A 22,313-nucleotide genomic window follows, 5' to 3' on the forward strand; every position below is an offset into this window, starting at 1 on the left:
GTCTAAATGTGGAGACACTTTTTTTGTAGTATGTGTAGAACTGCACTCACTCCCATCAATCTGAGCCAGGGTTCTTGCTGTACCGGAACCAAACACCAGATTCCCAATTTAGTAGAGTAAAAAATGAAAGAGGTCCAGGCACTCCTTGGTTTAAGACAGACACTTTACTGGAACCAAAGCAGCAACGTTTCGACCCGTACGTCTTTGTCAAGCCTTTGGGTCGAAACGTTGTTGCTGTGGTTCCAATAAAGTGCAAATGTGGAGCAAGACACAGGAAATCCTATTGGTTCCTTTGACTACTGCTCAATATCTTCATAAACCGCTGTGTAACATGTCCTTCTCTCTATGTATTGGTTACGTTTCCTTAGCGTAGGCCCTGTGCGTACATCACTGTGAAAGGAACATCAGATCTGGAGTGCATGGGAGGTCCTGTCTCCAGGGGATCCATGTCACAACCTGCACATACAGTCAGAGAAAAGCCATTTTGGGAAGAAACATTTTATCATTAGCATTTACCCACAGGCGCAATAAACAACCCCCTGCGTAGATTTCCCACGATGCATTGCTCCCCATTATCTGTCCTCACACAGTGAAGAAAAATCCTAAGATTTTCTCTCATAGACAATTCCATTATTGTTCCCGATGAAATCATCTGCCTCAGTCCATGTGATCACCATATTTGGTTTTCCCCAGAGCTGGATTTTCGTGAGGTTTTTCTAAAGGAAAGATCAGTAGATCAGCAGAAGTCATTATGGTTTGGGTGATGAATTAATATATAAAAATAAAAACTAAACAAAAAGCACCCTAAAAACCTATGAGAGCAGAAGGAGAGACATTGTCTCATAATTCATTAATTAAATATTAAAAGCAATTCCACTCCCTTGGTGAAATCACCCATGAGAACAGGTATATCCTAAGGGGTTACAACGCATTCTTATAAACTGGAAAATCTTATAAAACGGTTACTTGGGTGGGTTTTTTGTAGATCAGTTGCATCACTTAACGACTCACAAGTTGTGCTTGCATAATACAGACAGTTACAGCAATCTTATAAAGCAGATCGTTTTCATTATATTATGCAAAGTATATATAAAAAAATCTGGATCCGTCTGTTCACATGCGTTTTTGTTTTTCAAAATACGTCTCGATGTTTTAACGTAACCGCTATGGTAAAGCACGCGTTACACTGCAGGCTTACATGCCTTCTTTCTATAGCTCATTCTGAAGGTTAAACATTCCTCCTTCATTTCTTTAGCCTGGTACCATGGCTGTGGCCTGACCTCACTTAATCAAGATATACAGCCATGAGAGCTGACTAACATGCTGATAATGCCACCAAGCCATAGTGTCTAGGATTGTCAATATTCCCTACATTTAAATAATGTATAACAGAGCACAACAAAAATAAGAACTAAAACATAGTCAGAATTTGACAGAAATGTGCTTAAAAAAAACAAAACCAAAACCTGTGTCCCCCCCCCCCCTTATTAAAGGGACTCACTAAGCACCAAAACAACTTAAGTGGTTTTAATGTAGAGATCATGGCCCTGTAGTCTCATAGCTCAAAATTCTGCCATTTAGGGGTAAAATCACTTTTATTTCTGCTTATGCAGCCTTAGCCACACTTCCCCTGGCCGTGATTGACACAGCCTGCATGAAAAAAAACTGTCCCAGATCTTAAAAGCATAGTGTGTTTACTTTAGAACTTTGTATCTCCAGCTTTGTTAATTCACCTTTAAATCACACACAGGAGGCTTCGGCCAGTAATTTTAATTCCTAACTAGCAGAGAACCGAGCAGAGACTGCAGAGGCATGATCTACATAAGTGGTTTTGGTTCTTAGAGTGTCTTTTTAAGGCAGCCTATCGTCTATAAGCACCTTTGTCGAGGGGTTGTGGTGTGTCTCCAGTTTCCAGATAAATCCACAAGTCAGAGCATCTCTGAGTCTCTCTTCTGGTCACTGCATAACTGGCGACGGACCCTGCAACTGAATTAGTGTACAGTATTAGTATTAGTTCATTGCTTTTGCAGAACTGCTCCCGTCAAATGTTTTAGTAAGACACAGTGGTATGGGATTATTCTTTCCCTTTTTCTGATGACCTTTATTAATTTATCCTGCGAATGGGTATGATTTTATTTTGATCAGTCGCAGTAATAGCATGCATTGGCAGACTGTCTGACCTGGGCTACCGAAATGCGTAGGTTACAATACATTCTGCAAAAAGGGAGTACATAAGAAAAATGACCCATTTCTTGTCATCTAGACTTCATTGTAGCAATTAGGCTCCTACGATTATTTACAAGATTAAAATAAACAATTGATCCCCATTTTACAGTGAGCACAGCTTTGTAGGCACCCGCATTAGGCATCCTAATGATCCACAGTGCACAGACGCCATGCTTGTTCTGTTTGTGTTATGTTAGGTGTGTTATCGGATTTAAAATTAAACCAATAGGTGGAAAAAAGTGCAAATAAAAAGTTTTAATGTGCATTAACTATAAGCCTATTCACATACAGACCCTCCAAACTAGAGGTCAAAACTTGACAAAATTAACAAACTCTCCAACACAATCAACAGATTTAGTAGCTATAAGATACAGACATTGTATAACCACACTTCTTAATAAAGCACTACATAGAAAAAAAATGTAAACAGTAAATGCTTTTAAAGGACATCATTAGTATATCCTTTAAATCTATTGAAATTTATTTCATTTAAATAATTGAAAATATAATTAATAAAATATACTCTCATATTTATTTGCATGTTGTAATTTAGCATCCTGGCGGGGCTCTTTCTCTTGTTTCCATGTACACCGATAAGGCTTTAGTTTCTGGAGATTGCAGTAAGATGAGCTTTGTTCTTCAGGATCCTCCAGGTGTCAGGTAGAAGCTATTCCGTCACCCAATGATGAAACACCTATGGTATGTATCTCCTGGGGGATAACCTCTTATTTATACCCATATTGCTGTCAATCAGGGATGGTCCCTGGTATGAGAACCGCACTGATAAAGCCGGAACCCAGGCGAAACGCATTTGGTAATTCATCATTGTGGACTGAAGAGCTTTTGCCTGACATCCTCATTTTACAGCAATCTGCAGAAACCGATGCCATATCGGTGTATATGGAAACAAGAGAAACAGTGCCCCCAGGATGCTAGATTGCAACCTGCAACTAAATGTAAGAGTACTACTTATCCATTAGATTTTAATTATTTAAATTTAATACATTTACTCTAAGAGCAAATTTTTTTCTCTCTCTATTTTTTTGTGTGCTCTCCACTGTTACTTACAAAGATTTAAAGGACCACTATAGGCACCCAGACCACTTCAGCTTAATGAAGTGGTCTGGGTACCAGGTCCATCTAGGGTTAACCCTTTTTTCTATAAACATAGCAGTTTCAGAGAAACCGCTATGCGCTTCTCAATGTGAAAAGACGCCAGCGTCCATAGGAAAGCATTGTGAATTCTTTCCTATGGACTGGCTGAATGCGCGCGCGGCTCCTGCCTCACATGCACATTCAGCCAAGGAGGAGAGTCCCCTGCCCGGCGCTGGAGAAAGAGGTAAGTTTAATCCCTTCCTCCCCCTAGAGCCCGGCGGGAGGGGGACTCTGAGGGTGGGGGCAACCACTGCCAATTCCTGTTAGTTTTTGGTTGTTACTACCTACAGTCTTGCTTTTAGCAAGTGATCTTCAAAAGTCAGCCAGATCTAATTTAATATTGCTAGGATCACCCCTGCATTCAGTATGCCAGTGTCAGGGTACCTGAGGTCTCTACCTCTGAGAGAGGTAGAGACTTAGAAGTTTATCCGTCCGGACGGCATGTCTCCTCGGCCCCTCGCGGTTCACTCGCTCTTGCTAACGCCGGCCGCGAGGGAGTCACTTCCTTTTATAACAGGAGGACCGGAGGTAGACGTCATGACGCCAACCCGGAACGTCCTGTCACTCAAATCTCGGGAGACGAGTCAGGACTCGCCGGAGGCGTGTCTTCTCTCCCTAGCCAGGATACTTAACAGTGGCTCTCTCATTCACTCATTGCCCTGTCGTGGTTCTAGTCCGCCTAGTCACACAGTGCTTTGTTATTCTCTTGTCTTTTGGTTCCGACCCGGCTTTGGTATTTACTCTCCTGTCTTTCTGTTATCCTTGACCCGGCTTGTCTCTCGCTTACCTGTCTTCTCGTTCCCTCGACCTCGGCTTGTCTCTGACCATTCTATCGTAGTTATACGTTAAGTCCGGCCATTCTAAGGACCGGTATACGTATCAGCTACTCTTTGTACTCTGCGTGTTGGATCCCTGACCCGATCCTGACAGCCAGACAGATCTCTTGGCAATATCGATGATTTATGTATTTAGATTTTTCAGCCCCATAATGGCCCGTTTTACGTCACTGAACGATAGCCTCTACTTATGTAATAGACAACAAGAACAGACTCCAAATCAACCGCAACACAATCTCTTACAAATGTATTTTGGTAGCGCTCATGTACATGAAGTAACAACGCAACAAAACACACACTGGAAAACAGGTTAACTGCCGTTTGTTCTGTTGCTTTTAAGATTAATATATTTTCATTTTAACAAGCAACTAAATATTAGTATACAGAATAAAGTTTATAAATGTTGACAGACAGCATTGTGTCCAGTTTCGAGCATATTGATAGTATTAAACAATAACTACGGAGCACTGGTGAACCATTAGAAAACAGTCTGAATTAAAGAGACAAGATATTGAGGGAATAAATAAATCGATGAGATAAAAACAGAAAGGTGATTTTGGAGCGAGTGTATAAACAAATGGAAAGCGAAAGTGGTTAAAATAAGGGAGGAGATTTTCTTATGATTAAGGCTATGACCATCTTTTATGAGGGTACTCACCCCACAGAATTCCTTTTTGTCCCCCACAATGAGGACCGTAAGCGTGAAAAGGGTCTGGGATCCCTACACAGTGCAAATTAAATCTAAGCGTTTCCTCTTTATCAACGTTTTCTTTCCAATACATCATGGAGTACGGAGCTAGAAAGACCTGTGACAGTATACAAGGCTATTCAATAAACTCCAAACCGTTGGGACCTGAAATCTAGGTGGTAAAAAAGTTTGGCTGGTTTTGTCATTTGTCTTTGAAGTTGCTACAATTCAGAGATTAGTAAATAAACAGCACAGATTTGGCAGAGAGTTTGAAGCTCCACACCTGCTAACCGCCTAGGTAGAGCATTCACTGCTCATTTACTAATAAATTATCCTTTAAAGTCGCCTTCCTGTAGACAAGTGCGGACACTTACTGCTCTGTTCCATAGTAAATCTAGTGTCCAGTAAACTGTGGTGTCTATGAAAGTGAAGCAGCAGTCAATATCAGTTACAATCATTGTTACAAATAGACAAATACAGATGTCATAAAAGTCAGTTAAAAACATTAGTCATCTTTCCCCAGGCTCAACGGTTTCCTCGGTTTATCAGGAAGCAGATGTATATCCTTCCTATATAACAGGACAATGTACTACAGTTATAGGAGTCCATGCAAGGTCATTGTAACTCACAAACGTATTTCTTGCACAATAGTTGGCATTTATGCTTATTATTACTAACCCTGCACCACTCATAGAGTGAGGAAACAGGGGGGAGACGTGCTCTGGCGTCCTTACTTCGCTTTCCAGAATAAATATATATTATTATGCTGTAATATGTTTTTGAGAGAGCTCTGGAGAAAAAAACTGTGTAGAGATACCGCCCGACGGCATAATACAGGGCCCGACAAGGGCAGTCAAAGAGAGGGACACAGCAATCCCCCCAGACTCCACTCCCGAGACAGGCCGCCCCGAAAGCAGAGCCATGGAGCCCCACTAAGAGCCGACTATGCCCAAAAAAGGCCATAATGGCCAAGGGGAAACCTGCAAGCAAGCACCAAAGACCACCTCGCCTACATGCAATGACCCAGCACAGGCCCCAGAGGGGCACAACCCACCTAACCCGACCGAGAAGATGGCAAAGCACGAGGCCTAACATGGTAGCAGCAGAACGACCACACTGGAAAAGCGGCAGCCCGCGACCACCTCTAACAGAGGGACTCACAACCGAGACTACACCCTACCTATCAAGCGAACCAGAGATCCACACTGGGACAATTCTCTCCTGCAATCACAGGCCACTGACAGTGAGGCACAGACCACCACACCAGGAAGACACCGGGACCCTGCAAGACATCGGCTGACTGCCAAAACACATGGGCAGCTGCACGGACATTGGGACAGCTGCTTCTCACATGAGCGCTCACTATTCACAGTCTTAGAGGACCACCTAACACATCAGCGGCTCCATGGCCGTGTCCAAGCCCGCCCCATGCACCTACACCCACTAGGCCTCACAGACTTCAAGAAACTACACTTACCACCCAGGGGACCTGTGGGAGGCACCACTACAAAACTTTTCCTACGACAATCAACTACACCCTAACGCAAGACACCACATACCATAAACTTTCTTCCCACCGTCAGATCTCAAAATCTATACATACACTCACACTAAGATATCGAACCGCTGACAGCCAGACATATGCTTGTGTATCTTCTAATATATATATTTTTTTATTTTAGGTTAGAAAGGTATGTAATATGAACTAACTTATATAACAGAATAGCAAGGCTATACATAGATAGGCTTAGCTTATAATTGCTTGGTCCCTAGCGATACCCCCCCTGCGGTCCCCGGCATAAACAAAAGGGCTATTGAGTTACATGCATACAGGTGTGAGAGTACATCTTGGGTATTAAGGGGTCAGTGCTTGCTTTAGCCAATACCCAGTTTCGGTGTGGTCTGATTGCTAGCTGACGGCTTCTCCAGGGTCGTGGGATGGTGGGGGCAGCACTCTCCCTCTTTTCGGCTCCGGGATGGTTCGAAGGTTCCCCCTTCTGTGAGTTGTGGAGGGGTCCTCCGCCTGGGGTTCCCTCCTGCAACTGACCTCCCCACATCCTGGTCAGCGTCGCGGTCGGCACCATGAGTACTCCTGTGCGGGAGCGTGTCACGCTGGGCATAGGCTGCTGTGGCCGCTGAAGGGCGAGCAGGTCGGGTGCTCCGGCGGTTCTCGCTCTGGTGCTTGGGGGCATTGACTCTGGTGTCCAGGCAGCCTTGCATTGTTTCCCGCTGTGTCGCCCTCATCATCTGCTTGAAGATCAGTCTCCGGGTGTTTAGCTGTGTCCAGAGGCTGGTTCGGAGCCGATCATAGAACTCCCGTGTACGCTTGGGAGGCTCGGTAAGTGGGCGCTTTGTTGTAGGCTGCTTCCGTGCCGCCATCTTGCTTGGGCCTCGCACTCCACGTTTTGCTTTAGATATCGTCGCTTGGTCAGGCAATTTTGTGGGGGTAGTCGCCCCCAGCGAGGACCGGGATATCCCCCGCCGGTCCAGAGGGGGGTAGCAGGGCTGTGTGGAGGTCTCGCTTGTGAGCGTGTCCTGTGCCAGGTGATCGCCCGCCTCCCCCGGACCTCAGGCTTTGCTCTGATGTAGGCCGCATGGTCGGCACAGGTTTTTCTGCGTCGAATTGGAACCGGACCGGTACCATTCTGTGTCTCATGGTGCCCTGGGTTGGTCCCCAGGCACCGTTTGTTGCCATCGTTAATAGGTCGCTCTGTAGTAGCCTGATTATGCTCTTTATTACAGGAGCTCTTAGATTGTGCGACTGGCCATCTTGGCTGTCAGGCCCTGCCACATCTTATAATATTTTTTATCAAAATGTTCTAGCCTGTAACACCGTCTATCGTTAGTACCAGCTACTGTTATTCTTCTCATACTTAAAATGTGCCTGTTATCTCTAATACTCCTGCTGTTATGCATGAAAATATGCTTGAGGACTGCTGTTGGGGCACCACAAGCTTGTATGTTATCATTAGTCACAACAAAACTATAAAATATTTTTTTTTTTTTAAAACACTAATCGTGTTAAAAAACAAACAAAAAAAAACAACATATAGAAAAAACATAAAAATACAGCGAATTAATATATGAATATGTACATATATTGCTAATTATCTTTATACTTTCTAAAAAGAACACATTCATTATTCATCAAATAATAATTAAAACAAGAGTCCTGTATACAATAAACATTATTAACTGGGGTAATGTATTTATTCAAAACTTAGTTACCGTATATACTCGAGTATAAGCCGACCCGAATATAAGCCGAGGCCCCTAATTTTATCCCAAAAAACTGGGAAAACTTATTGACTCGAGTATAAGACTAGGGTGGGAAATGCAGCAGCTACTGGTAAATTTCTAAATAAAATTAGATCCTAAAAAAAATATATTAATTGAATATTTATTTACAGTGTGTGTATAATGAATGCAGTGTGTGCGTATGTGTGTGTGTATGAGTGCAGCGTGTGTGTATGAGTGCAGTGTGTGTATGAGTGCAGTGTGTGTGTGCATGAATGCAGTGTGTGTGTGCATGAATGCAGTGTGTGTGTGCATGAATGCAGTGTGTGTGTGCATGAATGCAGTGTGTGAATGCAGTGTGTGCAGGGCCGGTGCAAGGATATTTGCCGCCGTAGGCAAAACATTTTTTGCCGCCCCCTCCCCCCCCCCCCATATGTCCTGACTTCCCCTCCTCCTCCCTCAGTGGTCCTTACCTCCCCACCCCTGTGTTCCTTCACTCCCCCCCCCAGTGGTCCTGACTCACCCCTCCCCTAGTGGTCCTTACCCTCCCCTCCCCTAGTGGTCCTTACTTCCCCCTCCCCTCCCATAGTGGTCCTTACCCCCCCCCCCCTCCCTCCCATAGTGGTCCTTATACCCCCCCTCCCTCCCATAGCGGTCCTTATACCCCCCTCCCTCCCATAGTGGTCCTTAACCCACCCCCTCCCTCCCATAGTGGTCCTTATACCCGCCCCCTCCCATAGTGGTCCTTATACCCCTTTTTTTATTATTAATTTTTTTTTATTATTTTATTTATATTTTTTTTTTCGTCCCCCCTCCCTGCTTGATATATGGCAGGGAGGGGGGCTCTCCTTCCCTGGTGGTCCAGCATTGGTAGTTCAGTGGGGGGGAGAGGGGGGCTGGCAGAGCTGTACTTACCTGTCCTGCAGCTCCTGTCAGCTCTCTCCTCCTCCGCGCGGTCTGTGCAGCTCCCTCTGTCAGCTCCCAGTGTAAGTCTCGCGAGAGCCGCGGCTCTCGCGAGACTTACACTGGGAGCTGACCGAGGTGCTGAACGGACGGCGCGGAGGAGGAGAGAGCTGACAGGAGCTGCAGGACAGGTAAGTACAGCTCTGCCAGCCCCCCTCTCCCCCCAGTCTGTATTATGGCAATGCAAATTGCCATAATACAGACTCTGACTCGAGTATAAGCCGAGTTGGGGTTTTTCAGCCCAAAAAATGGGCTGAAAAACTCGGCTTATACTCGAGTATATACGGTATAAATGTTTATGTATGCTCTAGTTTTATATACAAAGGTTTAGATGAATATTCTTTGTGTTGGATCGGAGGTCTCGTTGGGGTGGGAGGGGGATGAAACTAATCGCATGATTGCAGGAGATTTAAAAGGACGGCACAACTGAGACGGATGTGTTGGATGTATCTGATTAACGAAGCTCCAAGTCTGTGAAATGCGTCTCGAAATGAGAGCCCAAGGACTATGTATTGATTTTTTTTACGTTTGAATTATTTTAATTGTTTATTTTATTAAATCCGTACTTTATTTTACTATTTGGTCCTGTGGCATCCTGTATCACCCGGGTCCTGCATTCAAGGAGGGTTTGTGTCTTCCTTTATAGACACATTGGTGTTTTTGATTAGAGCCAGGTTATAGAAGCCTCTTTTTAAGGTGAGCAGTTCTCTGTCTCCCGGTCTGTTATACCTAGTATACTAGATATTTCTACCTTTACTTTAAGATTTTCTGGTTAGAAGATTAAAGAGGGAAAGTGTCACCTCAGCAAACACACATCCCAGAGATCTGAGCGTATCCAATAGACTCCGTTCTGTGGAGTGGATCCTATTTTATTTATTTTTGCACTTATTATGATTTCAACAAAACTACACTATATTTTGTTTTATTATTATTTTAATTAATCCACCTGGCACAAGATAACCCTTTTTATCTAAAGGGGTACGTATGTTATAAATATAGCGCTCCACTTTGGTCACTGGTCCCGGCTTTGGTTTGCCGCACACTGGTTGTGTTTTTTGTTTTTTTTGTGCGCAGCATTGTGTGTATAGTTGGGGAGGGACTTACATGTGTAATAGTAGCTTTGGTTTATATAAGTGCCTATTTATCACAGATGTGACAGTTTGCACAGTTCTAACCCCCCATTAACGTCCCATGTGTGGATGCCATATTGCCTATACAGTAGTTAGCGGTATGTAGGGCTCATGCATAAACAGCTAGAATATGTAATTCATTGGCCAGTTTGCCACAGTTCCCAGGTGAAGGAATGACCTATTTTATTCCTTGATCATTTTTGCTCTCAAAATGTGGAGTTAATTATTTGACGCTCTTTACCAGCGATATCATTTAGTTTATAGCCTGTGTGCTTCCCTTACCCACAGATATAAGAATGCTCCACTGCAATGGATAAGGCAGACGGGTATTCAGCAATTTCTGGGTAAACAGTGCGGCTCCTGAACCTATAAATAGATAAATACAGGGTAACTGCTTGCAAAGGAATCGCAATATGGTGACGCCCCACAAAACAAGTACTGTTCACGAGTTCAGTCTGCCCCTCATTATAGGTTACAAAAGTATCAGGTAAAACTACAATAGCAAAAAGATCACTTTCATACATATTATTTTAATTAAATGCATTGTTACAAAAACTCTTATAGTTTAACTCTCACACCTGTTTTTTCACAATCTAAAGGGTTGTGCTAGTTTTGATTTTTAATTTCTGCCTTGAGATGTGGTCTTCATAGGTCCATGAAGTCGGTTCTATCGGAATTATTTTACAGTATTTTTTTTATGTTTTTGGTAAGGTTTGGTATACTAATTTTTGTCTTAGCCACAAATATGTCAGTATTGTTTTGCATCAATACTTTATGAATGTACGCACACCTGTAGTACTCTCTCTCCAATGGAACAATGAACTTTTTCACTTCTGTGAATTGTTACTACGGGTGCTTGGGTTGGGACTATTATATCAGACTATATAGTGACACTTTCGCAGTTTTATTGTATATGGCTGCCAAGGTTAAAAAAATTAAAGGAACACTATAGTCACCTAAATTACTTTAGCTAAATAAATCTGTTTTAGTGTATAGATCATTCCCCTGCAATTTCACTGCTCAATTCACTGTCATTTAGGAGTTAAATCACTTTGTTTCTGTTTATGCAGCCCTAGCCACACCTCCCCTGGCTATGATTGACAGAGCCTGCATGAAAAAAAAACGGGTTTCACTTTCAAACAGATGTAATTTACCTTAAATAATTGTATCTCAATCTCTAAATTGAACTTTAATCACATACAGGAGGCTCTTGCAGGGTCTGGCAAGCTATTAACATAGCAGGGGATAAGAAAATCTTAATTAAACAGAACTTGCAATAAAGAAAGCCTAAATAGGGCTCTCTTTACAGGAAGTGTTTATGGAAGGCTGTGCAAGTCACATGCAGGGAGGTGTGACTAGGGTTCATAAACAAAGGGATTTAACTCCTAAATGGCAGAGGATTGAGCAGTGAGGCTGCAGGGGCATGTTCTACACACCAAAACTGCTTCATTAAGCTAAAGTTGTTTAGGTGACTATAGTGTCCCTTTAATTCTGGAATATAACCACACACTTTAAATCAACATTATTTCTATATTGTTTTTTTCTAAAACGTTTTTAAAAGCTATAAGTAATTCTGTTGCTATATCTTGGCATTATGTTGCACATTTTATATATATTTTGCCATAGTTACTATCCATGTGGAAAGTCATGTGATTTATCATATAACTTTGAGTCAGTTATGCGAGACCCCTTCCTAATTCCTCTGTATTTATCGGGATCACTGAGTGTTATGTATAAGCTTGACCAAGACAGTTGTAGATTGAAACATTGCTTTGTAAACTTTGGGCACTTGAAAAAGGGACACTGATTAATGAGGACATGCTAGAACCCTTTCTTTATTTTGGCATGTAGTCAACCTTATTTTAGAAATACAAAAAGGTCTTCTAAACCAACATATCTATGTTGTTAACAGTTTAGCAACAAACTGTTAAGGTCTGCCTAGATCATCATCTTCCTCCGTGTATCTGAAGTAACCCATGTCTGATCAATGTATTTATATAATCTAGGATCTCTAGACTATAAACTCTTTGATAGTGGAACTAAGGACTAAATGCAGCTTGTTGCAATGTGATTTACCTGTTATGAATGTTCCAATACCTTTCATAAAGGCATGAGATTGACAGCCAGCATATTCTGATAATCCCTAATATGAAAAACAAAACACACAGAAACGGGCTATAAAATTAGCATTTTTCTCACACGAGAAAGGTCATTTAGATAGGTTATAACCTTATACAAATACACATAAAGGATAAACCGCTGACTGCTGATATGTTCATTAACAGAATTGTGCAAAGCACAAGAGACCAACCATTAAATAAACAGTCAAATGTTGTAAATACATTAATTTAGATTGTTAGAATGTTTCTCTACATGTTACGAATCGTGGTTCCTATTTGAAAATGAAAAAATTAAGCTAAACTCACCTTTTACCCAGTGCTGTTCTCGTCCTCATCTGGAATCATCCTGACCGATGATCGTGGGCCAATAAAATTAATAGTAAAACATTCAGTCCCTATAACACGTACGTGGCAATTGCCGAGTTCCTCCAATCGGATACCATGATTGCAATACTTCTCTATGAGACCAAAACCCTTACATTGAAATATGTACTTATAGTGTCCATTTAAGACTAGAGGAGAGATGATTTCACCTCCAATGGAGGAAAGGGTTCTTTATTTGCAGTTGCACTCCCCTCCCTGTTTTGGATGAACAGCAGCATCAGGAAAGTGTGTTACTACGTTATATTATATGAGAGCAAATCTAAAACAACTCAAACCTTTCAATACACAGATCATTGCAGTTCCATTGCATCTGGGTATCCCACCTAATTACTCCATTACAGCAACAGATCGCAATGATTGTATTCTTCTTGGAGTGTTTGACTTATCTCTTAATGCGATACCTGGCTTTATTTAGTGCCCTAATCTTTACCAATTGCTTTGTTTTGATATTAAACTCCTTCAGGACACATGACGGAAATATTACATCACAATTCCCTTTTATTCCAGCAGTTGTGTCCTTAAGGGGTTAAACTTCCACTGTCACAAGAGTGAGTAACAGTGCTCTCAGCTGATTACAGTGTTTGCATTCTATTCAGCTTTTAAAATGATGAGTAAATATCACATGGATGTGTTCACAATTGATCATGTGCGGATTTAATGCTGGAGGCAGTGGTGGTGGCCATGATCATGCAGGAGTTGATTTCTTTGATTAACTCTTTCATATAGAGCATCTTTAATTACTGGAAACTGATTGCATGATTCTGTCCACACATTGTAAATTTATTATAAAGATCTTCTTCTTGTGGTTTGTAGGACAGTTCTTAGTTAATTTTCTTAGAAGTGTTTGATGTCAACATATTTCTTCCTAGGCTAATGAATTCTAGTGAATTCAAATGAATTACAGTCTTTGACAGATCAATCTGCTGGTAATGACTAAACGTCTGTCCCAGGGAGTTTAACTCTTAAAATTTGAATTTGTATGCTTATAGTAGGGTGCTAAATTCTCACACTGCATTGGCTAGTGACAAGTAAAAATTGTAAATCCATATATATTTATAATTGAAAAGAAACAAAAAAACAAATACAAAGCTGTATTCCTAATACTATAGTGTCCCTTTGTCATGCACCACAGCAAGGAACAGGTTAAAATAATAATAATATTTTGCTCTCTCTCTGCCTTCTCCAATGTCATTGCAGTGTGGGGGGGGGGGGGGGGGGACCTAAAGTGTATGCGCGGCAAGCACATGAAAAGAGTTGCCCTGCAGTTTCTTCATTCCCTAATTACTTAATCTTACACCTTCTGAATTCTATATACTACAGGGCAACCGTTTCAGTCTATCGCCAAATCCTGCCGCTTCTATCTCAAAAACATTGCGCGCATCCGACCCTACTTAACGCCAGATGTGACTAAGATGCTGGTCCATTCCACTGTCCTTTCTCGCCTTGACTACTGTAATCTGCTTCTCAGTGGTCTTAAGTGCTCCCAACTTGCGCTGTTACAGTCCATAATGAATGAGGCAGCGAGGCTCATCTTCCTGTCCGCCCGCACCTCACCCTTCTGTCAGTTCCTACATTGGCTTCCTGTAAGTTATAGGGCTCATTTTAAAATTCTGCTTCTTGCTTTCAAATCTCTACATAATATTGCTCCCACCTATCTATCCTCCCTAATACACAAGTATGTCCCGTCTAGGCCCTTACGTCTATCTTCCTGTGGAACTCACTTCCCTCCTCCGTTAGATCCTCACCCAGTCTCCATTCCTTGAAAAAAAAAATCATTAAAAACCCACTTCTTCATAAAATAGGGTCAATTAAACTGTTAATAGCTTCCGACTGATTCCTCTCTTGCAACTGTCATTAGTCGAATACTATCCTTACCTTTTTGTGTCATTTTACCCCACTCCCTCTAGCATGTAAACTCATTGAGCAGTGCCCTCAACCCCTCTGTTCCTGTGTGTCCAACTTGTCTGATTACAACTACATGTTTGTTTGTCCACCCACTGTATAGCGCTGCGGAATTTGTTGGCGCTATATAAATAATAACATAATGTGCTGCCCATCAATGTGTATACGTGATATATGTCCCTGAAAACATTGTGGATCTGGTAACCCAGTGTCAGAATGATATAAACACAGGTACAAATGATTAATGCAAATGATGACTAACTAGGATTTACAAATGTAATGTAAGGATTCCACCACCCTTCCCTGGTATACAGGACATGACACACACACAGACAGAAAATACCCTCATGGCTGGCAGAGCATCATGGGAAATGTGGCTCAGAAACATGGGGGGCGCCATGTTTACCCAGCGGCACTGCTATGCCACTGGCACAGAGCCCCAGCACCAGCAGGGTTAACAGGAATTAAGGGGTGAAAACACAAGGCAGTCACGCACCGGGTGCTTAGCAGCCACTGCATCATCCACTCGTGACAGGCCCACGGTCACCATCCTTCAGGTGGATTTCTCAAAGTCAAATTCTCCTTGTCACTCTGTGGAACGCAAAACAAAGTCACAACTTCCTACTTCCGGGGTCGTGACACGCAAACAATCATAGCTTCCTGCTTCCGGCTCAATGAACAGTTTCCACTTCTAGCTAGACCGTAGTGCTCTGCTGCAGCGCCACCAACAGGCGAGGAGTGCTCACTACAGTTTCAATGGAAATCAGCCATGATAATATGTCGGCCTTTTATAATGTTCATTAATGACAGACCCCACTACATGCCTTTAATCCCCTGAGTGCAACATGCTTGTTTAGTGTACTGAACAGCAACATGTTTTATATTTTATTGGCCTCTTTGAAGATTTAAAAGTTTAAAGGTGATTATAATAAATCTATTTCATGAGAAATTCACCAAAATGGATGGAATTCTGTGAGATTTATTCACTGAATTGCAAATAGTGGTGAACTGGAAACTGAATTGCAAAATTCAACCAAAAATAGCCAAGCTGTGAGTGAATAGGAGACGTTTCCTGAATTGGTTATTTTGCCCTGCATTATGTATTTGTCTTTACAGTTCACTATAATCCTGTGTTTTGTGAATAAAGCAGTTTTTTTTTTTAAATCAAGTTAAATTATTTCTTCTCCTCTTCAGATATCCTCCTTGTTCGAGCGAAACCATTCTCACTTTACCCTATATCCTAATTTATCCCCCGCCCTTAGCATGGGTACGGGATAATACCTATAATGGGCTATTAAAGGGTTAATAAAGTGTAACATTTCAGAGTCATAATAGTTACTGTTTTCCCCGGCACGTCGATTAGATATATTTTATGTGAAATGGTTTCATTTTATCACATAATAAAAAAAATAAATAAAAAAAAAAAACATAACTGAATTTATCTAATTTCTCCATCGAACTACGATGAGTAATGATAATTGTGGTCATTATAACATTCCCACCCAATCGAACACAGGCAAGTTCAATTTGAAGGAGTGCATGTTAATTCTCTGCTGAGAAATCAGCAATTCTGAGCCGTCATTTCCGGGAACAGAAACCAAAAGTACGCCTCGTGTTAGGAATTCCAACGCATAATGGCTAGCCGTTTCCCACGGAAACACAAAATGGATATAAGATATAGACGTCTTCATACGATTATCACCCTAGGGGGGTAAGATATATCTCAACGTTATCTCGTGCTGGTTCAGAAATTTGTGATGACTTTGCCAGTAGGCTTCTTTTTTTATATTTACTGATCTAAAAAAATGTCGCCCCAGGGAGATCACAATTATATTTCGACATTTGTTATCGCTGTTAAAAAATTGATGTCTGAGGTAATAGTATTCAGCAATATCTGCTATCGGTATGAGACTGCAAAGAGTTAAAGGGCTGGTCAGATATGGACGTATATACGCATGGAATGTTCTGTATGTGGGCGTTATTGTATATTACAGCTCATTGTAGTGGTTATGGTTACGTTTTTTTTGTCACACCATTGTGGAGTCATTTGACAAAAAATGTGATTTTTCTGCATTATGTAGTGCAAAACCGTCTAACCTGTATAGCCGTTTTAAGCTGAGGACTCTGGGAGTGGTTTAGTCAGATTGTCGAGGTGTATAGGCAGGTTCACAAAGTTAATTTTTTTTTAATGATGTTTGTTTATATATTTTAACTGTCCTCAAGAAAGATCTAACTGAAACGTCGACCTTTCATTTATTGATTAAGAAGGAATTTGTTGTAAAAGACCAATACTGCTAGATTTATCCAAAGCTATTTACATAAGAATTTGTCCAAGCATCGGGCAAGTAAGGATAATGGGAGTTGAAGTGCAGGGGATATCGTGGAAACTATATATATATATGCCTTGATGTGGCAGGTGGGCTCAATCCTCTCATGGCCATTGGAGGTAACTAAAAGACCTCCATTTGTTTTTAAAAATACATAGGGATAAAGGATAGAGCGCAAGTAACATGTTTTTCTTTGGTTTTTACTATGTATTGGGGCTGATGTGTACTGTAGTCATTGCAGCCGCCCAGTAGTGATGGGAGTTGAGCGCAGGACTTTTCTTTCTGTATATATATATATATATATATATATATATATATTTTTTTTTTTTTTTATATATAATCTTTTTTTAAACTTTGCTTTTTTTTTTATCTGGCTGAGCAGCCATGTTTGGTTATCTGACAAACTGTGATTGCAATAAGCCTTTAAAAAAAATAAAAAAATGCTGTATGTGTCTGGAGTGGTCCAGTACGCTGTAGTACTAATGGTTCCAGTAGTACCCTGGCTCCCCCACAGTATAGTTACCAGCTCCAGAGAAATTGGCAGCAGACCTCAGGTAATTTGTCGAACCAGTCTTAAACAGTTTATTTATAAGGAGAAAGGGGGGTGACGGGTAACTCCAGCCACCATAACCACTACAGCAATCTGTAGTGCTTGCTGTCTTATTTTAATCCTGGCTGTGACTTATTTAACCCCTTAAGAACACTGACGCATTTAGTGTCTCTCTGCTTTTTTAAATACAGACTCTTTGCCATTAAAAAAAATAAAATAATTGTTTTACTTACCTCTTACCCGGCTCTCTCCATGTTGCATATACCTGTCTGCCTCCCATGATGTCATGGAAGAGGTACGGCCTCTTCAGCGATTGCCCAATCCAATTCTCATCGTAGAGGAGCATTGGAGTTCTGATGTGCATGTGTGGTGAGCACTGACTGCGCATGTATCCAAGCTTCCCTATAGAATATCAATGCTTTACTATAGAGGCTTCCGTGGCACATGTCCAAGTTATACCCTATTATTTCTAACTCATTTAGCACAGCTCACAGATTAAGGAATAATTCTTTAAACCGTTGTAGAATATTACTATGTTCCTATTTATATTCATAGTAGGCATGGATGTCTAATGGGTTAAAAAGAACAGATGGTACTTTGCTATGTTGTACCGTGAGAACTCTGGAATGTGGTAATTGAGGGTCTTGTCCTTATATGACTAGAGTTATACTCTGACGTCATTATGGTCATATCTATATAGGATAATGTACAAAGGACCACGAGGGTGTTCTTCTTGTCCGGCTGTCCTCTAACTATGTAGAGACTAACTCCCCCTTCATGAGTCTAGCAACAATTTTATTACAACAGTGAATTGCAAACTTCAGACTGAAATACCCAAGCTGTGATTATAGCCGAGTTAAAAACTAAATCAGCACTTTTTCTCCTTAAATATAAGAAATTTGGCTTCTAATTCTCTACAAAGTTCTATTCAATGAATAAACCACTTTAGTGTATAACCCTCTTTGTGTGAGACGGGGTTAAAAGTAAATAGCTGCAGTACTAGATTCTGTAAACAAAAATGTTAAATAGAAGTGCAAACAGTGATATGTTTTCTCTGTTGCGCATGTGCGTGAGCTGGACTGCGTCGCTTCTGGTGACGCGGAATAGGCTGTTTATCCGCAGTTCCATCTGCAGCGCATACACGCAAGCACTCCTTCTGACGGGCCAAGGAAAATAATAGAACAGGGCTGCCAGCACAGTCAGCACCAAAAATGACACCTAGAGATTCAGGAACCATGTTTCCAGAGCCTATACTTGGGAATTGTGCCTGGACATCTGGGGGGGCAGTCCTACCTGGGGTACTGTGCCTGAGGTTCTGGGGGACACTCCAACTGGGGGTACTGTGTCTGGGGATGTGGGGGAAATCCTACCGGGGATACTGTGCCTGGACATCTGGGGGGCAGTCCTACCGGGGGTACTGTGCCTGAGTAGCTGGGGGACACTCCAACCGGGGGTACTGTGTCTGGGGATGCGAGGGCAATCCTACCAGGGGTACTGCACCTGGGCATTTGGGGGCATAGTACTCCAATCAGGGGTACTATGCCTTGGCATGTGGGGGCAATCCCACCGGCGGTACTGTTCCTAAGGATCTGGGGGACACTCCAACCGGGGGTACTGTGCCTGGGCATGTGGGGGCAATTCTACCAGGGGTACTGGGCATGTGGGGGGCACTCTCTTCGGGGATACTGTGCCTGGGCATGTGGGGGGCACTCTATCCAGGGGTACTGTGCCTGGGCATGTGGGGGGCACTCTCTTCGGGGATACTGTGCCTGGGCATGTGGGGGGCACTCTATCCAGGGGGTACTGTGCCTGGGCATGTGGGGGCAATCCCACCGGGGGTACTGTGCCTGGGCATGTGGGGGCAATCCCACTGGCGGTACTGTTCCTAAGGATCTGGGGGACACTCCAACCGGGGTACTGTGCCTGGGCATGTGGGGGGCACTCCAACCAGGGATTCCTGTGCCTAGGCATGTGGAGACAATCCCACCAACGGTACTGTTCCTGAGGATCTGGGGGACACTCCTACCTAAATAATATACATATTTATTTAAAAATGTTTGTGTGTGTATATATAAATAATTATGTGGATTTTATTAATGAAATATTGAGGGACTTACCTGACAACCCAGGCAGAAAGTCCAGAGAAATTAATGTGAACGCTTTATTCTTGACCCTGTAACTTTCCAAAACCCCACAAAACGTGTACATGGGGGGTACTGTTATAGTCGGGAGACATTGCTGAATATAATATATATTTTATTGCAGTTAAAGGGACACTCCAGGCACCCAGACCACTTCTGCCCATTGGAGTGGTCTGGGTGCCAACTCCCACTACTCTTAACCCTGCAAGTGTAATTATTGCAGTTTTTTATAAACTGCAATAATTACCTTGCAGGGTTAACCCAACCTCTAATGGCACTCTAGTGCCAGGAAAACTAGTATGTTTTCCTGGCACTAGAGTGGTCCTTTAACAGCGAGCAAGGGAAATAAACGCCACAGTGCGCACGCGCGTCATAGTACTCCCGTCGGAGGTACAGCGCGCGTGCGCACTACAGGGCAGGGAGCACTTCACCCCCCGCGCGTGCGCAGTATAGGGGGTAGGGAAATTTGATGGCCATTTCTCCTGTTAAATCTCCCTACCCCTATACTGCGCATGCGCGGACCCAATAGACCGCGCGTGCGCAATGTGGGGTAGGTAAATTTCACAGGAGAAATGGCCATCAAATTTCCCTACCCCTATACTGCGCACGCGCGGGGGATGAAGTGCTCCCTGCCCTGTAGTGCTGTACCTCCGACGGGAGTAATATGACGCGCGTGCGCACTGTGGCGTTTATTTCCCTTGCTCGCTGTTAAAAGACCACTCTAGTGCCAGGAAAGCATACTCGTTTTCCTGGCACTAGAGTGCCCTGAGGGTGCCCCCACCCTCAGGGACCCCCTCCCGCCCGGCTCTGGAAAGGGGTAAAAACTTACCTTTTTCCAGCGGTGGGAGGAGAGCTCTCCTCCTCCTCCTCTCCTCCCCGTCGGCTGAATGCGCACATGCGGCAAGAGCTGCGCGCGCATTCAGCCCGTCACATAGGAAAGCATTCATAATGCTTTCCTATGGACGCTTGCGTGCTCTCACTGTGATTTTCACAGTGAGAATCACGCAAGCGCCTCTAGCGGCTGTCAGTGAGACAGCCACTAGAGGAAAAAGGGGAAGGCTTAACTAATTGATAAACATAGCAGTTTCTCTGAAACTGCTATGTTTATAAAAAAAAGGGTTAACCCTAGCTGGACCTGGCACCCAGACCACTTCATTAAGCTGAAGTGGTCTGGGTGCCTATAGTGGTCCTTTAAAATTGCCTACCCAGTTGTTGTGCGCTTGCGCCGCGGCGCACCCCCCCGTCCGAACGTCACTTCCTGTGCGGCCGCGTCACTTCCGGTATACCAATCTGACAAGCTATAGCAATCTGACACCGGAGATTGCCCATGGTTTACGTCCGCTCCCCGATCGCTCCGCCCAGCAGACTGCGTGTCCAGGGTTTGTGTATCGCGGCTCGGTAAGTGTCTCTGGGCCGATCTCGGGCTGCTATGGGGAGGAGAGCGGGGCGGCCAGACCGGACTGGACATAGACTGACCGGGGGGGGCTGGGGGTAATGGGGGGGCGTCCTAATTGGGGGCTGAGGGTAATGGGGGGAGTACTCCTGATTGGGGGTAATGGGGGGAGTACTCCTGATTGGAGGGTAATGGGGGTCCTTATTGGAGGGTAATGGGGGTCCTTATTGGAGGGTAATGGGGGGTCCTTATTGGAGGGTAATGGGGGTCCTTATTGGAGGGTAATGGGGGTCCTTATTGGAGGGTAATGGGGGTCCTTATTGGAGGGTAATGGGGGTCCTTATTGGAGGGTAATGGGGGTCCTTATTGGAGGGTAATGGGGGTCCTTATTGGAGGGTAATGGGGGTCCTTATTGGAGGGTAATGGGGGTCCTTATTGGAGGGTAATGGGGGTCCTTATTGGAGGGTAATGGGGGTCCTTATTGGAGGGTAATGGGGGTCCTTATTGGAGGGTAATGGGGGTCCTTATTGGAGGCTGGGGGGTCCTTATTGGAGGCTGGGGGTAATGGGGGGAGTACTCCTTATTGGAGGGTAATGGGCTGGGGGGTCCTTATTGGGGGCTGGGGGTAATGGGGGGAGTACTAATTGGGGGCTGGGGGTAGAGTCCTAATTAGTACTAATTGGGGGCTGGGGTGATGGGGGGGGGGGGGGGGAGTACTCCTGATTGGAGGCTGGCTGTGCTGGGGGTCTTATATGTTCTGTATTAGGTGTCTTACATAAGTTCTCATCATGCTCTCCTGAGAGTTATGGGAGTTTTTCCAGTTTCCTGCCGGTCTTGCTGAGGGTTTTTTGAGTCCAGTCCTGCCTGCACCTCTAATGGTTTTATTTGAGGTAATTGGAGAGTTTTTATTGTGGCTGGTGAATTCAATAAATATAATCTTTCCAAATGCAGAATTAGAGTGAAATTAATATCTCAGAGGAACCTGGATACTGCGTGTAATGAAGATCCCATGTTATTCAAGATATTGTGTGAATTTAGGATCTACTTTCTTATTATTTCCATTTATTTCTGTAGCGCTTTACAATAATATGAGGAGGGATTTAAAGGGACACTATAGTCACCTGAACAACTTAAGCTTAATGAAGCAGTTTTGGTGTATTGAACATGCCCCTGCAGCCTCACTGCTCAATCCTCTGCCATTTAGGAGTTAAATCCCTTTGTTTATGAACCCTAGTCACACCTCCCTGCATGTGATTTGCAC

The 22,313-nt window shown here is 43.3% G+C and overlaps 1 protein-coding gene across 1 annotated transcript; it reads right to left on the reverse strand.

The window, feature by feature from the left end:
- Positions 1–320: 320 nt before the first annotated feature.
- TMEM141 (transmembrane protein 141) lies at positions 321–15,275 on the reverse strand. The gene is made up of 5 exons (XM_063431746.1): positions 15,138–15,275; positions 12,312–12,378; positions 10,518–10,601; positions 1,879–1,986; positions 321–716 (listed from the first exon to the last, which is right to left on the reverse strand). The coding sequence occupies exons 1-5, from the start codon at positions 15,189–15,191 to the stop codon at positions 658–660; spliced, it is 372 nt and encodes a 123-aa protein (XP_063287816.1). The 5' UTR covers positions 15,192–15,275; the 3' UTR covers positions 321–657.
- Between the last annotated feature and the right edge of the window lie 7,038 nt (positions 15,276–22,313).

This window comes from Pelobates fuscus, chromosome 9 (genome assembly GCF_036172605.1).
Source record: "Pelobates fuscus isolate aPelFus1 chromosome 9, aPelFus1.pri, whole genome shotgun sequence".
Classification (NCBI taxonomy): Eukaryota; Metazoa; Chordata; class Amphibia; order Anura; family Pelobatidae; genus Pelobates; species Pelobates fuscus.

Coding starts and splice junctions, on each gene's coding strand:
- TMEM141 (XM_063431746.1), bottom strand. CDS start 15,191: ATGGTGACCGTGGGCCTGTCACGAGTGGATGATGCAGTGGCTGCTAAG. Junction 12,379..15,137: donor CAGTGGCTGCTAAGCACCCG/GTGCGTGACTGC, acceptor TTTTCATATTAG/GGATTATCAGAATATGCTGG. Junction 1,987..10,517: donor GAGCATTCTTATATCTGTGG/GTAAGGGAAGCA, acceptor ACACTAATTCAG/TTGCAGGGTCCGTCGCCAGT.